This window comes from Polypterus senegalus, chromosome 8 (assembly GCF_016835505.1).
Source record: "Polypterus senegalus isolate Bchr_013 chromosome 8, ASM1683550v1, whole genome shotgun sequence".
Classification (NCBI taxonomy): Eukaryota; Metazoa; Chordata; class Cladistia; order Polypteriformes; family Polypteridae; genus Polypterus; species Polypterus senegalus.
Window position 1 is genome coordinate 72,716,445 of NC_053161.1, and position 14,030 is coordinate 72,730,474.

Genomic DNA, 14,030 nt, shown 5'->3' on the forward strand with positions numbered 1-14,030 from the left:
TGAGAACTGAACAAGGATCAAGTCCTGTGAAAAAGGAATGTTATCCATTAATCTGCCAAGCATCACACAGTGTACATAAACTGTAAAAAGCATTAGTGTGTTTTTTAATATAAACAGTGCTACTTTAAATATCAGTGCTTATGATTCTCATTTTCAAAACAAATGTCACAAATATCAGATCTAATACCAAAACAAGTAAGGAAACAACTTACTGGCCCAAAATGAGGCTATAAATTGGTAAAACCTCCATGCTGACAATATATGTGGCCACGTTTACAACATGAGGTGTTACAGGCGTTTAATGACGCCCAGTGAAACAACTAAGAGCTGCAGCTGCTTCACAATAATGGTACTGGTCCAGAGGGAGCACAGCAAGCCGTGTGTAGTATCCAAGAATTTCTTACACATATTTCAGGAACTTGGCTGGTCAGGGTGTGCATGATTTGAAAACAGAATGTGCATTAAAATGATGAAAGAAAGAAGGACAGACAAGCACATAGTGTGGGATCAGGTGCAATTTGTAAACAGGAGGTAAAGTCATTAATATTTTATTAATAATTTATGTTGGCAAGTGGTGTGGAAATAAAAACATGCAAAGTAGTTATTACATATGGCCAAAAGATTTATTAAAATATTTTAATTTATATTATCTCATTTGAAGGCATCATTTAGGTTTACAGTATTTTTTTCATTTGTAAATATGGACAAGATGTCTTTCAGTTTCAGACAACAAAAAGATGAACAGTATCAAATCACCTTTAAAACCTAAAAACAGAAGAAAAAAGAATGGTTTCTTTATTAGAGGCAAGTATCAGCATTGTATTGATACATTTGAAAGTACCATTGTATAGCTTCCCTGCAGTATGCACATTATCAGTCGATCCTTTACTATGAGTCTTACAGAGAAGATCATGAAAAGAAATGCACAGGCAGTTTTGGTGCAGATTTAATAATTCTGCTTTCCAGTGTTTTTTTTTTTAAGTTTTAACAGTTTCTAAATATCTTTACACTTTCAAAGGAATTGTTTAGTCAAGGGAGAAATTAAGGGTAGCACATGGACCCTTCCACATTGGTTGCTGCGCATGCCTTGCTGGCTGGTTCTTATCAGAAGTTCAAGGATGCAAGATAAAACAAAAACTTCCTTTTTCTGAAAATTCCTTTTGATTTTAGAATGCAGACATTTTTATGAAAAACATAACGTTCTTCACTAATAATTATAATATATTCATTGTAGTTTGTGAAGTTACATCAATTAGTATTCCTTGTTTAAGGGCAACAAACAATTTATAAATAATTAAAACAAATCTCAGGTTAAAACTATATATTATTAGTTCTCAGCACTTCATTTCATCTTGCTCATTCTTCACAGTGACATCCTTTCTCCCTGCACAACACGACCCTTAAAAGTCCAAGTATCCTGTAAAAAAAAAAAGCATACACCTCATATTAACATTTCAGCAACATTGTCTCCAGAAGGCAGAATAATTAAATCTTTTGGCCTAAGGTTCCCTGGCTAAATCAGATAATAGGAGATATTTGTTAGAAACCTATGTAAATAGCAAAATGCAGTATGGGCAATAAGCTGTACTCTTAAGCAACAGCTGAACCCAAAATGAAGGCCAAGAAGGTCAAACTTACCAAAAGGTGTTTTATTATATGATGGAAAGGGATAAACACAAGTAGTTTTCAATTTGAAATTTAACAGGAAACATAATTCTGACTGCCCCTAGGGTCCAGCGAGCTATAACATAAGATTTCACCCACTGTGCCTACCACAGCTCCCAATGCCACTTCTCTCTCTCTCTGTGTCTGTCTCCCACTTCATACTCAATTTTGCCCTACCATTTTGTCCTATGCTCCTCCTACCATTCATATTAATTTCCACCAAGCTCGCCTGCACTCTGACAGGACAGAGCACTTGGGACCACTTCTTGGGGTCATACCTGCTAAGTATTTCTACCATCAGGAATGTCCTGATGGAGTGCTAGGTAGCTAAAGGACAGACTGGCCATCATAAAACAGATGGAGGTCATACATGTTGTACTGGACCTGAAAGCTGTCACCAGTTAGACGCAAGAGTTTCCCAGGATCTTCTCCTTGTCTCTATGCCCCTGGAGGTCTTACTTCTACGGCAGTTTTCATATACAGTACATCCTACTGCTAGTCAGGTGGCATTCCAGTTAGGCCTCTGGCATATCTACATTTATTGCCTTTGCTGAAACTAACTTTTTCTTTTTTGTATTTTTATCATATAGTGCCTTTCTTGTTTATAATACTATTCTTTATCTGATACCCCTCTATACCCTCTGTCGCAGTACGCAGTGCGTGAGCTATTATTAAACACTGCTCAAAACAAACAATGAAAATCAGTTTTATTTTGGTCCATTTTCTCTCTTTTATTCAACATGTTGTAATCGGTACCAAATTCTAACAAAAAAACGAAACTTTAGGCAACATAATGCATTGCATTTTCAATAAACATGATTGCATAACTGCATTAATGGGGGACTTGGGATAAAGAAATTCCTGTGCTCCATGTGTTTATGTACATTTAAATACTGCAGCAATACAATTCTCTTTGGTTTATTTTTGTATAGCAGCCTTCACCGAGTGTAGGCTCAGTGTGCTGTAAATATTTTACATTAAAATACAAATTACAACACATTATTTCAACACCCTTAGCTATACAGTCACCTTTCCTGTGAGTAGTGCCCACCCCAAAGGCAAGACACAGTAGTGAGTGTGCATTGACCAGCTTTTCTACCAAGGGGAAGAAGTATGTGTGTAAATATACTGTATAACAGGCTGTGCTTACTGGGAGATGAATAAAACAAACCAGGTCCACAATCGTTACCACTAGTCTATTAATTACATATTCACTCCCATCCCATTGGTTAGTGCACATTCCAGGTGTTGAAAAGTGAAGCAGTGCAGAATAAATTAGCTGGGCAGCATGAGAATGGGGAAAATGTATGTGTATCATCTTTCGCCCTCTCACATGCCACCATCTATTTTAAACACAAGTCACACCACTTGTATGCTAAAAGGGAAATGAATAGGTTAATTCCTACTACAAATAAATCCTTAAAATAATACAGATTTTAATTTCTAAATATTTGATGCCTTAATTCAAAATCTGGCACGGATGCCATCCACGTTGAGTTTTATATTCTTTCTGTGCTGACATAATTTTCCTTTAGGTGAATTAAAATATCTCTTATTAAGAATAATTATGTTTAGAATCCCAGAATGCTGTATATTACATATGGAAAAGTTTGGGAACCCCTCTCAGCTTGCATAATAATTTACTTTCAACAAAAAAGATAACAGTGGTATGTCTTTCCTTTCCTAGGAACATCTGAGTACTGGGGTGTTTTCTGAACAAAGATTTTAGTGAAGTAATATTTAGTTGTATGAAATTAAATCAAATGTGAAAAACTGGCTGTGCAAAATTTGGGTACTCTTGTGATTTTGCTGATTTGAATGCATGTAGCTGCTCAGTACGGATTACTTGCAACACCAAATTGGTTGGATTAGCTTGTTAAGCCTTGACCTTGATAGACAGGAGTATCCAATCATGAGAAAAGGTATTTAAGGTGGTCGATTGAAAGTTGTGCTTCCTTTGACTCTCTTCTGAATAGTGACAGCATGGGATCCTCAAAGCAACTGTCAAAGATCTGGAAACAAAGATTGTTCAGTATCATGGTTTAGGGGTAGGCTACAAAAAGCTATCTGAGAGGTGTAAATTGTCACTTTCAATTTTAAGGAATGGAATCAGGAAATGGAAGGCCACAGGCACAGTTGCTGTTAAACCCAGGTCTGGCAGGCCAAGAAAAATACAGAAGTGACATATGTGTGTAACGGTCAACTGAAATATGTGTATGTACCTGTAAGTTTGTACCTTTTCCCATACTTGTTTTTGTGGTATGCCTTTATGTTTAGGGTCGGCCCTTTATACAGAGGGAGGGGAGCACCTGGCTTGGAGGGCCAACAGACTGTACGGGGAGGAGCTATCTGAATGTAAATAGGTGGCGGGAAAAAAGGAAAAGGAGAGAGCTAGGAGAGAGATGGAGGCCATAACAGAAAAAGGCACGAGGGAAAGGATTAACACCTCTTGGATATCGTCAGTTGAACCCTGGTTCATTTCAATCAAATTATTTTTCTTTCAGAAAAGAAGGAATACGGGAGAGGACTTGACGGGCCAGCACAAGGAACAGTTAATCAGTACGTTTCCCGGAACAAGAGATATGGTCGGTGTCTCATTCCCCACTACAGACTGAGTTCAACGCTCCGTATAGATAAGATTTAAAAGACTATCAATCCATTGTTTTTTTTGTTGTGTTTCCATTTACTCAAGTCTTTATTAGTAATGTATGTTTTCAAGTGTTTGTTTCATGATTTGTGTAGGGAGGAAGCTGCAGCGATATTATGTATATAAGGTTTTTTGTTGTTGTTACAGTGATCCTATGTATTGTCTTCTAATAATCGTTTTTGCTTGACCCTGATTTCACTGGTGTGTCTTTATAATTGAAGTGGTGAAGTAGAAAAGTAGTGTTGGTCACTCGCACCCCGGATTATTTGTTTTCTTTTTCTTTTTGCTGCCACTCAAATAGGGCAGCGCATATTATAATCGTGCCGGATCTGAGAGCGGTACAGGATTGTGAGAATGGTTACAGAAAACCCACAGATCACCTCCAAAGACGTGTAAGAATATCTTGCTGCAGGTGATGTATTTGTACATCGTCTTATAATTCAGCGCAATTTGTACAAAGAACATCTATATGGCAGAGTGATGAGGAAGAAGCCCTTTCTGCACTCACGCCACAAACAGAGTCGCTTGTTGTATGCAAATGCTCATTTTAGACAAGCCAGATTTATTTTGGAACAAAGTGCTTTGGACTGATGAGACAAAAATTGAGTTATTTGGTCATAACATAAAGCGCTTTGCATGGCAGAAGAACACCTGCTACCTACTGTCAAATTTGGTGGAGGTTCCATTATGCTGTGGGGCTGTGTGGCTAGTTCAGGGACTGATGCCCTTGTTAAAGTCGAGGGTCAGATGAATTCAACCCAATATCAACAAATTCTTCAGGATAATGTTCAAGCATCAGTCACAAAGTTAAAGTTATGCAGAGGTTGGATATTTCAACAAGACAATGACCCAAAACACAATTCGAAATCTACAGAGGCATTCATGCAGAGGGAGAAGTACAATGTTCTGGAATGGCCGTCACAGTCCCCTGACCTGAATATCATCGAAAATCTATGATGATTTGAAGCAGGCTGTCCATGCTCGGCAGCCATCAAATTTAACTGAACAGGAGAGATTTTGTATGGATGAGTGGTCAAAAATACCTCCATCCAGAATCCAGACACTAAGGCTATAGGAGGCGTCTAGAGGCTGTTATATTTGCAAAAGGAGGCTCAACTAAGTATTGATCTGTTGGGGTGTCCAAATTCATGCACCTGTCTAATTTTGTTATGATGCATATTGTATATTTTCTGTTAATCCGATAAACTTAATGTCACTGCTGAAATACTAATTTCCATAAGGCATGTCATTTATTAAAAGGAAGTTGGTACTTTGAAAGCTCAGCCAATGATAAACAAAAATCCAAAGAATTAGGAGGGGTTCCCCAACTTTTTCATATGACTGTATACATGCATACTGTACATACATATATATTGGACATACATTCCAAACTGTAACTTATAAACTTTACTACTTCATTGTAAAGTCCATTTACAGCAGAGGTTATTTCAGAATTACCAATTAACCTAACATACACATCTTTTGCAAATGGAAAGAAATCCAGAGTACTTGGAGGAGAACTGCAGAGACGCAGAGAGAAAGTGAAGTTCTGTACAGACCACGGATTCAGGAGTTCAGCCCATGATGCCAGATCTGTGAGTACAGCATAGTTAAAATAAAGTATACTATATGTGTGTGTGTGTGTGTGTGTGTGCATGTCTATGTGTATGTGTAGATATATATGGCCCTTTATGGGTTAATAAAGGCTTACAGGTAAAGAGGTTTTGGGTGCCACCAGAGGGCACTATGGTATGGTGGTGCTGAGTGTAATAGGCTGACAACCAATCCTAGAAGTGGTCTTGGCAGTGTGTTTAAAAATGTCTCACAGCAAATATCCCTTTGAATCTAGGTTAGGAGTTTAGTTGGGGCTACGTCTCACTAGCAAAACCGGAGAGAATGGGGGTGTTTTCTGGTTATTGGAGTGGTGGGTTAAGTAGATATGTCACCACACCTGGTAGACAAATACCAACACCCATAGAGGTAGGCCCAGAGCACCTGCATACAGAATTTGTTGCTTTGCATTCTGCATTGCACATTTGTGCATCTGTTCAATATGTGTTTACTTCAAAAAAGGCACAACATTTATATATTTTGTCATCATTGTGAGCCTGTGTTAACACTGTCTAAAATAAAAACTTACACATTTCTGTAAAGTATTTTAAAATAAAATCCAGTCTTATTTCTTGTATGTTGTAGTCAGTGCAAATTACCTGAAGTGTAATAATGGTTGGATCCAGTCCATATTTCTTGAAACCAATTTCTTTCACCTCTTGTTCTATATTTTCTTGAGTTGTTCCTTTTACATTAATGTAAAAACAGTCGGATGCTGCGTAGTGACAAGAAATAGCCTAAGGAAGATGAAATGAAACTTCAGTTCCTAAAAAAGGGTACATTTATGGTTAGTAGTACTAACAAATCCACCATAAAGTGTGAATGGGTACACATCCGTTTTTCAAGACCATCTGTCAGTCCTCATTTTATTTTTTTTTTTCCACAATACTCATTTGTTTTCAGTCTCTTCTCGTGCTGTCACCATTCTATAGTGGTCACTGCCGACTCCACCTTTCATTTATAGTTAATTTGTGTTTCTGAGCATATTTCATTAAACCTATACATTATGAATGAATCTATTCAGTCATCAGATGTTATTTTTATTAATCAAACATTATTGGAGGTGATTTGTTTAAATTGTGGATATTTCTTTTCTGATATATTTCATCATTGTCACTTTTTAATTTTCCATTTTTCTGCCCTTAGGTAGAATTATTTTTTTTCTATCCAAAGCTAATCAGAGTTAGGAAATGTTTATATTTCCATTTGTTTGCATTGTTCTATTGAATGACCAACTACTGAGAAACACAAATAGCATGTTTAATTTTATATAATGCTACTGCACCACTTAATGGAATAGCACGCTAAACGTATGCCTTGCATGATGATTCTTGTCTTTATTTAAACCTGGGACATTGATGTTAGCAAAGGTCAATAATGTGTAGCCATATAAATAGCTTGGTATGTTTCATTGACCACATGCTACAGTGAGGGAAACAGACTGATTTTCTTTTTAGCAAAAGACAGTAAAGAGTTAATTACGTATTAAAAGCAGTTTACCATTTGACGCATTTGTTGGTAAGAAAACACATATATCTCAAAAAATACTACTAGTATTGTTGTGGAGTACAGAAAAAATAATCAAAAGAATCTAGAAGCAATTTTTAATAAAAAAGTTCAAATACAATCTGTTAAATTTGTTTTAGACTTGAGACACTCTGTAATCAGAGGGTCGTGCTGCTTCCTTCTGGTAGACGCTAGTGTACAACAGGGTATAAAATCAACAGAGCAAAACATTCTTTTATCCCTAGAGTCTTAGGTAGTCTAAATGTAGACAGCTTCCGGTTGCAGGTGTACTCTGCCTGCCTTGCCTAATGGTTTATTGTCTCCTTGTTTACCTTCTCTAGAGAGCTAATGCTCCTTTGACATTACATTAACTTTTTTAATGTCTCTGAATGTATCTTGCCTTTTAATGATATTTATTGTAATGTTGCCTTGGTTAACATGTGTGTTTGATGTTGTGTCTCCATGAGCTATGGGTTGAAGAGCTAAAGTGTCTGTAACAGAGATAGGAGGACCTTAGAGCAAGTATTAAACCTTAAGATGGCAGTGTCAGGTGAGGTGATTTGGGCTCTACTGGGGATAATTTCACACCAAACACAACAGCCCAGTGGTAGACTCAGAAGATGCTAGAAGTATTATACATATATCTCAGTTGGTCTGTGAGTCCCTAATGAAATTCACAAGATGAGTCTGAAAACTGCTTAGGCTGATAACCGTCATGTCCCTCACTGGGATACACAGTATAGAAGAAATTAAACTAAAAAATGTAACGGAGAATGGCTGTTTTAGGCAACAATATTACAAATAAGCATTTGTCTTATTCCTCATAATTAAAATTTTTAATGTAAGGGTTATGCAATTGTTTACTTCAATATATTTAGCATCATTATAAATTAGAGGAATTAAATATATACAATGGCACACATGTACATTGGAGGATCTCCCAACAGGCTCGATTGAAATATGTAATAAAGAGGGGATGCTGTCATTAACATTCTCTTTTCCTTCTCTCGCTGCAGAACTGAGAAACCGCCCAGTGAAGCACTTAGACATGCCCTTTCTGGTTCCCCAGCTATAAGAAAGCCTGCGGCTAAAGCCAAAACTTTTTTTTAGTTAAAAGCCTGAGGGTGTGAATCTCAGATGCCAAGAGGCATTGTTTTTTTTGCTGTCATCCCAACTCTGATTTTCTGAGACCTGTCATTCCTGCACCCAGCCACAACAAGTATTACGTATATTTTACAGTTTACTTAATACAGCATTGAATACAGCAAATTAATTTGGTTCATTTTTAGAAGTTACAATGCAACATCTTCACAGCTTAGTATATCATTTTTTTTTTTTATCTATTTTTACATTTTAACAAAACTTATGTTTATACTGACTTCAAAGACTAAAAAAATGTCAGGTTTTTCACATTTGTCATGTCTCATGACTGACAGCCATATAAAAAGTACTTTGTTGTGGGGAAACCAGGGGAAACACACCCTAAAACTATACTGAACCCAATTTCCTTTGTATTAAAAAAATCTGAAAATTCAAAATAATTAGTAAAAATAGAACATGTTCTTAGTCCAGTTTAAGGTTGCCTATTGTAGGAGCACCAGGAAAACCATCCTGAAGAGGATGCAAGTCCAGCACACACATACACCCATATGGGGCCAATTTAGAGATGTTTTTTCTGATGTAAGAAGAACATTTTTACAGACACAGTGAAAACAAGTAAAACCCAGACAGAAAATGACCAGGCATGGGATACAAACCGAAGACCCCGCACTTGAGAGGCAGCAATGTTAGCTACATTTGCCACCCTGAAAATGTTATAATGGCATGTAAAATGCTGTCTGTGACAATGAGATTGAAACCTTGGATTTGATATACTGTACAATAAATGATTAAGGAACAAAATTATACAAGTTCTGATAAATAATTAAGGTGATGCAATAATAATGAGATTCACAATAAGTATAGTTTACCCATAAATAAACTAATTAAGGCAGATAAAAGGCTCTTAAGTCTGATTTGAAAGAAGTAATTTGGTATAATTTTAACGTGGACATATATGCTTGATACATTCACTGAGGATACCCAACGTAGTATTAGGATAACTCTAGACTCTGAAAAAGATTATCACTTGAAAGCTTCATCGTTAGAAAAATAAAAATAAAGTGTGCTTCTGTAAAAATGTAATAGAGTTTTAAAGCCCTTTATTATATAATACTTAATATATAAAACCAGGAGATGTTACTGATGATGAACGTAATAAAATAGTAAAGAATAAGCTATTCTACAACCACCTAACAGCAGTAGATCTTGTTTTCCTGTTCAAAGTAAAATCAAGCTACTGCACAAAGTAAAATTAAAATATTGCACTATTATTACACATCACCCAACTCACTTTTCTGTTATCTTTTTTTTTAGATGATTAACATTGTTGAGAATGATGTTGCTTGTACTGAAACTTTATAATCACACACAGGTGACGGAAAAGTTTTGAGCCTGAATCAAAAAAGGATATTACATTATATGGTGCTGTTTTTGTAATTAACTTCTGTGAACTGAAATCTAGCATTATACCATTTGTGGTTTATAGTGTCAAATCACCAGTGATGCCAAAAATTGTTCTGTGATTGAATAATAGAACAAAGTGCCTTCAGAGATTTAGTCTCGTGTAGTGAATGTGCACTAGGACCAGTTCCCTTCATGTGCTGCAGTTGAGAGATGGGCTGTTCAATTCCATCGTAGAAGAATGTCTGTCAGAGAAGATGCAAAATCCAGTCAGCCCTTGTTGTACACATTGATGACATACAGTAAAACATGCTGATGCTCCAATCAATTGGTCGCCAATCTAAATCTGACAATTTTCAATACAAGACTTGATTGGTGATTGGAAATTAGCCAATCAACAAAAAAGCAGATGTTTTCAGCATGTGCCTTTCAAAACTTTAAAGTAATTTAGTTGTAGTGCTCCTTTACATGAGGTATTATACTAGTTGAGCTAGGGAAGGTTTTTTTTTTACTGTGAATTTCCTGTAAACAGAGAGATGGAGTAGACCGGAATATCAGCCTTTACATTAAAATAAGTGGAGGTATAAAACTTCAAGAAAGGAATTGGAGGAGTCGCCCAATTAGACAAACGGCAGGAAAAGCCACATTAATGAATGGAGATCTTTTAATGTTGTCTTTTAGATAAAACAAACACTGCTTGTCTGAGTTTGTATGGTGAGTGAGCTTGTGTTAAGTACAGCAGCTCACATTTTCAGTTAAAAATGCTGCTTGGTATACAATATGCTTTTTATCATAACAGCAATATTTGACTATTGTACTTGTTAAGCAAATTGGCCTTTTGTCTTCTTGATAAACATCTTATGAATATTTGATAGATTTGTGGCTTTTTGTTAGAGGGTTCTGCTGTGTTTATTATTGTTTATTTTGTTCCAAGGAGAATCTTGAGCTAAAAAATTGGATTTCAACAATTTTAATATGCACTCAAATTTTAGTGATATCAAGCACAAAGACACATTACACTATATTTGTTATGGAATATGTATACAAATACCACTCAAATTATGTAACAAAATAAAAATATTTACCATAAAACAGTCTGATGCAAAAATCTCACTGCTTCTATTACTAAGCACTTTAGATATTATTAAGAAACAGGCACTCTAGTCTCATGACATGAAATACTGTGCTTTATACTCAAGTACTGAATGAAAAAAACCTTCAATAGACCAACACAAATTTTAGTATACTATGTTAATTTTGATTAAGGGTAGTTCCATAATATGCCCATATTTAAACAGTGAGCTCAATAATTTAAAGAACAACATTTTCATCATTACAAGCTGTTTGTCTTTTAAAAGAATCTTTCTCAATTGCTGGTAGAACCTAGTTGTAAATTACCTTTCTGAATCCTTGTGTACGATTCGTTCCTGATCCATGGATTAGCAGTGGGTGGAAAAATACAGTGTCTCCTTTTTCCATAACAAGATGAACATATGGAAGGTTAGGATCAAAATCACGAATTCCATGATACAACTTATTTACACCTCCCTGGAAATATAACAGTACAAAGTTAATTATTTTTGTTAAACATTTAAAGGATAACTTTTGGTATATGGTGGACAGAACTTTCTTTTAGCCATGTAGAACATTTTCTTAAATATAATATGTATCTTTGATTTAAAAAATGCATTCAAGGAATTTCAGTTCCAACAAAATTAGTAAAATATTAATAACTCCCTATTAAACTAATTAATTATTTGGTTTCAATGGCAGCACTGTAGTGCAGTGGTTAATGTTTTTTTTAGTACTCCATGAAATTTAGGTTCAGCTATTTGTCCAGTGGTGGCTGTAAGGCTAGGGATTTGCATTGCCAGTTCAAATCTTGTAAATGCCAGAAGTGATTATACAATGTTGGGCCCTTGAACAAACCCCTTAACCTGCAATTGCTTTATCCTGCGAATGACATTAACCTGTATCCAGCAAGTCCTCCAACTTGCATGGGGAAATTTGGGGGTTGGTTGCAGGACTGGCACTCCAGCCACTGTTAAAAAAAAAAACATTGCACGGCTGCACTAGGGTCCCAATCAGGGTGGTTTGTCGGATGGTGGGTGCAGCAACGTGCTGTAATCAATGTATGCTCCCTAACCTCTATCTATCCAGTGTAGATACACATTTTTCATTATATTGTCTGCAATTCCATGTGGGCTTTCTCCAGGTATTCCATTTTCCTTCCACCCCACAATATATGAAAATTAGTTTAAGCAGCAACTCTAAACTGGTCCAACGTAGGTAGACATTGTCGTGTAGCGGGTCCACAGTTCAGATTGAAAAGGCCAGTTTTTTTTACATAGATAATTGCTGCATTCACGGATTAAAGAGGGGGCGCGGTATTGTGGCCGGAGCAGTTCCGGGGTGCTTTGTGATGCGGATGGTCCTCGCTTAAGTGCACAGGTGAGGAGTCGTCCGCATCCGTAATTGATGCTGGGAGCTGCTAATCAGCACACCTGAGCCACATTCCCGTAATAAATAGGAGAAACGCAAGGCGGAAAGGAGAGAATGGAAAAAGATGGAAGAACTAAAGGCTTGGAGAACGAGCGAGAGAGAGTAGCATTGGAAATAGTGCAAGAGAGTGGATGAACCAGCCAGCCAGCTGAGGAAAAGGAAGGTCACTGCGGTCGGTGGTCCTGGATAGATCGAGTGATTGGCGCCTCAAGGGACGGATTGTGCCCACTGAATGGGAGAGTGGGAGAAGGAGTCCGACCTAGGGACTTTAAGGACGACCATGTGTGCCAGAAGGAAGATGAGAGGACAACTGACCCCGAGCGATCTAGCTGACACTGTCGGAGGCAGCTAAGAAAAAGGTCGGTAGAGAGAGGATTGTGGCAGCTGAAGTCTCGTTGGCTGAGGAAACATTGAGTGAGCTGATGAGGCTGGTAAGAAGCTGTTTCTGGATGGTGTAGCCTCAATGATTGCTGCAGGTTTTAATCTTGTTTTAGCCTTTGTTTTAACCTTTTGGGATTTTCATCTTTTTATTGGATTATATATTTAACTAGCACAATACCCGCGTTTCGCAGCGGCAAAGTACTGCCTTAAAATTTTAATTAAGAAGAAAATTAAACCTTTTTAAACTGAGGGAAAATATACCAATAATTATTTGTTGAGGATCTCTTTGTATACCACATTGTCAGTTCGGCCCTACGGTTGTAATCTGACCAAGCTGTGCGCTGAGCTTACTCTTGAGCATGCAACGTACAGTTGACCATGTGAAAAGTAATCTTGTTTCAAATCTCACAGCTTGAATTGCTGCTGTTACAATCAGTTTGAGTTTCATGGATTGTTTTAATTACGACAGTATGGACTTGTGTTGAGGTGACATTCAGCATCTGTCAAGCGTTGTAAGCACACAACCAGTTTCATCGATAACTTTACATCCAGCTTTTGAGAGTTTAAACATTCATAAACATCAAAGTGTCCAGTACTGAAATTGTCACCTGTGAATCTAAGATGTTTAAGAGGCATTGGCGGTTGTCAAAAGGTGTAAAATATTTGGCCATTTCAGTACACTTGAAAGCGACAACCGAACAATTCAGTGGCAGCCATCAACTCACATGTAGAACCATAGGTGAAGGGTTGAAGCATTTCACTCTTCTAGTGCTCCTGTGTAGTATAATTATCTTCGGTACCGTCATCAGTCCACACCTTGAACCTGTCCCAGTCATTCTATACATAAGACACAAGGTTCCTCCGGATATCAAGAGTGAGCCTGATATGGCTGTGCAATATGTAACAAAGAGAATGGAAAAGGCAGGTGCCATCTCCGGGCATGGAAACCACTCGGTACGTGACAGTTCTTTGATCGATGGTGATCACCTCGATAGACATGTTAATGGGGGTATGGTTGGAACGATAAAGGAAATGGGTACCTGAACAATGTAAAGTAAGTCTAAAATACCTACAAAATAACTATAATCGTAATAAATGAACAATAAAACAGTGGAGAATCCATGGATTAAATAAAAAGGCTGTAGTTATCAGCAGGGAGACGTGAATCCTGTGGCGAAGCAAGGAAGGGAATGTAGAGACCGGAGTGACGGACGGC

At 37.1% G+C, this 14,030-nt stretch overlaps 1 protein-coding gene across 1 annotated transcript in view; it reads right to left on the reverse strand.

Moving 5' to 3' along the window:
* Window positions 1–604: 604 nt before the first annotated feature.
* LOC120534040 (phytanoyl-CoA dioxygenase, peroxisomal-like) overlaps window positions 605–14,030 on the reverse strand; it is a 64,647-nt gene continuing 51,221 nt past the window's right edge. Inside the window, exons 7-9 of the mRNA XM_039761271.1 lie at window positions 11,330–11,479; window positions 6,523–6,660; window positions 605–1,417 (exon numbers count right to left, since the gene is read on the reverse strand). Coding sequence (XP_039617205.1) covers window positions 1,364–1,417; window positions 6,523–6,660; window positions 11,330–11,479 — 342 coding nt within the window. The 3' untranslated portion in view covers window positions 605–1,363. The remainder of the gene's footprint in view (window positions 1,418–6,522; window positions 6,661–11,329; window positions 11,480–14,030) is intronic.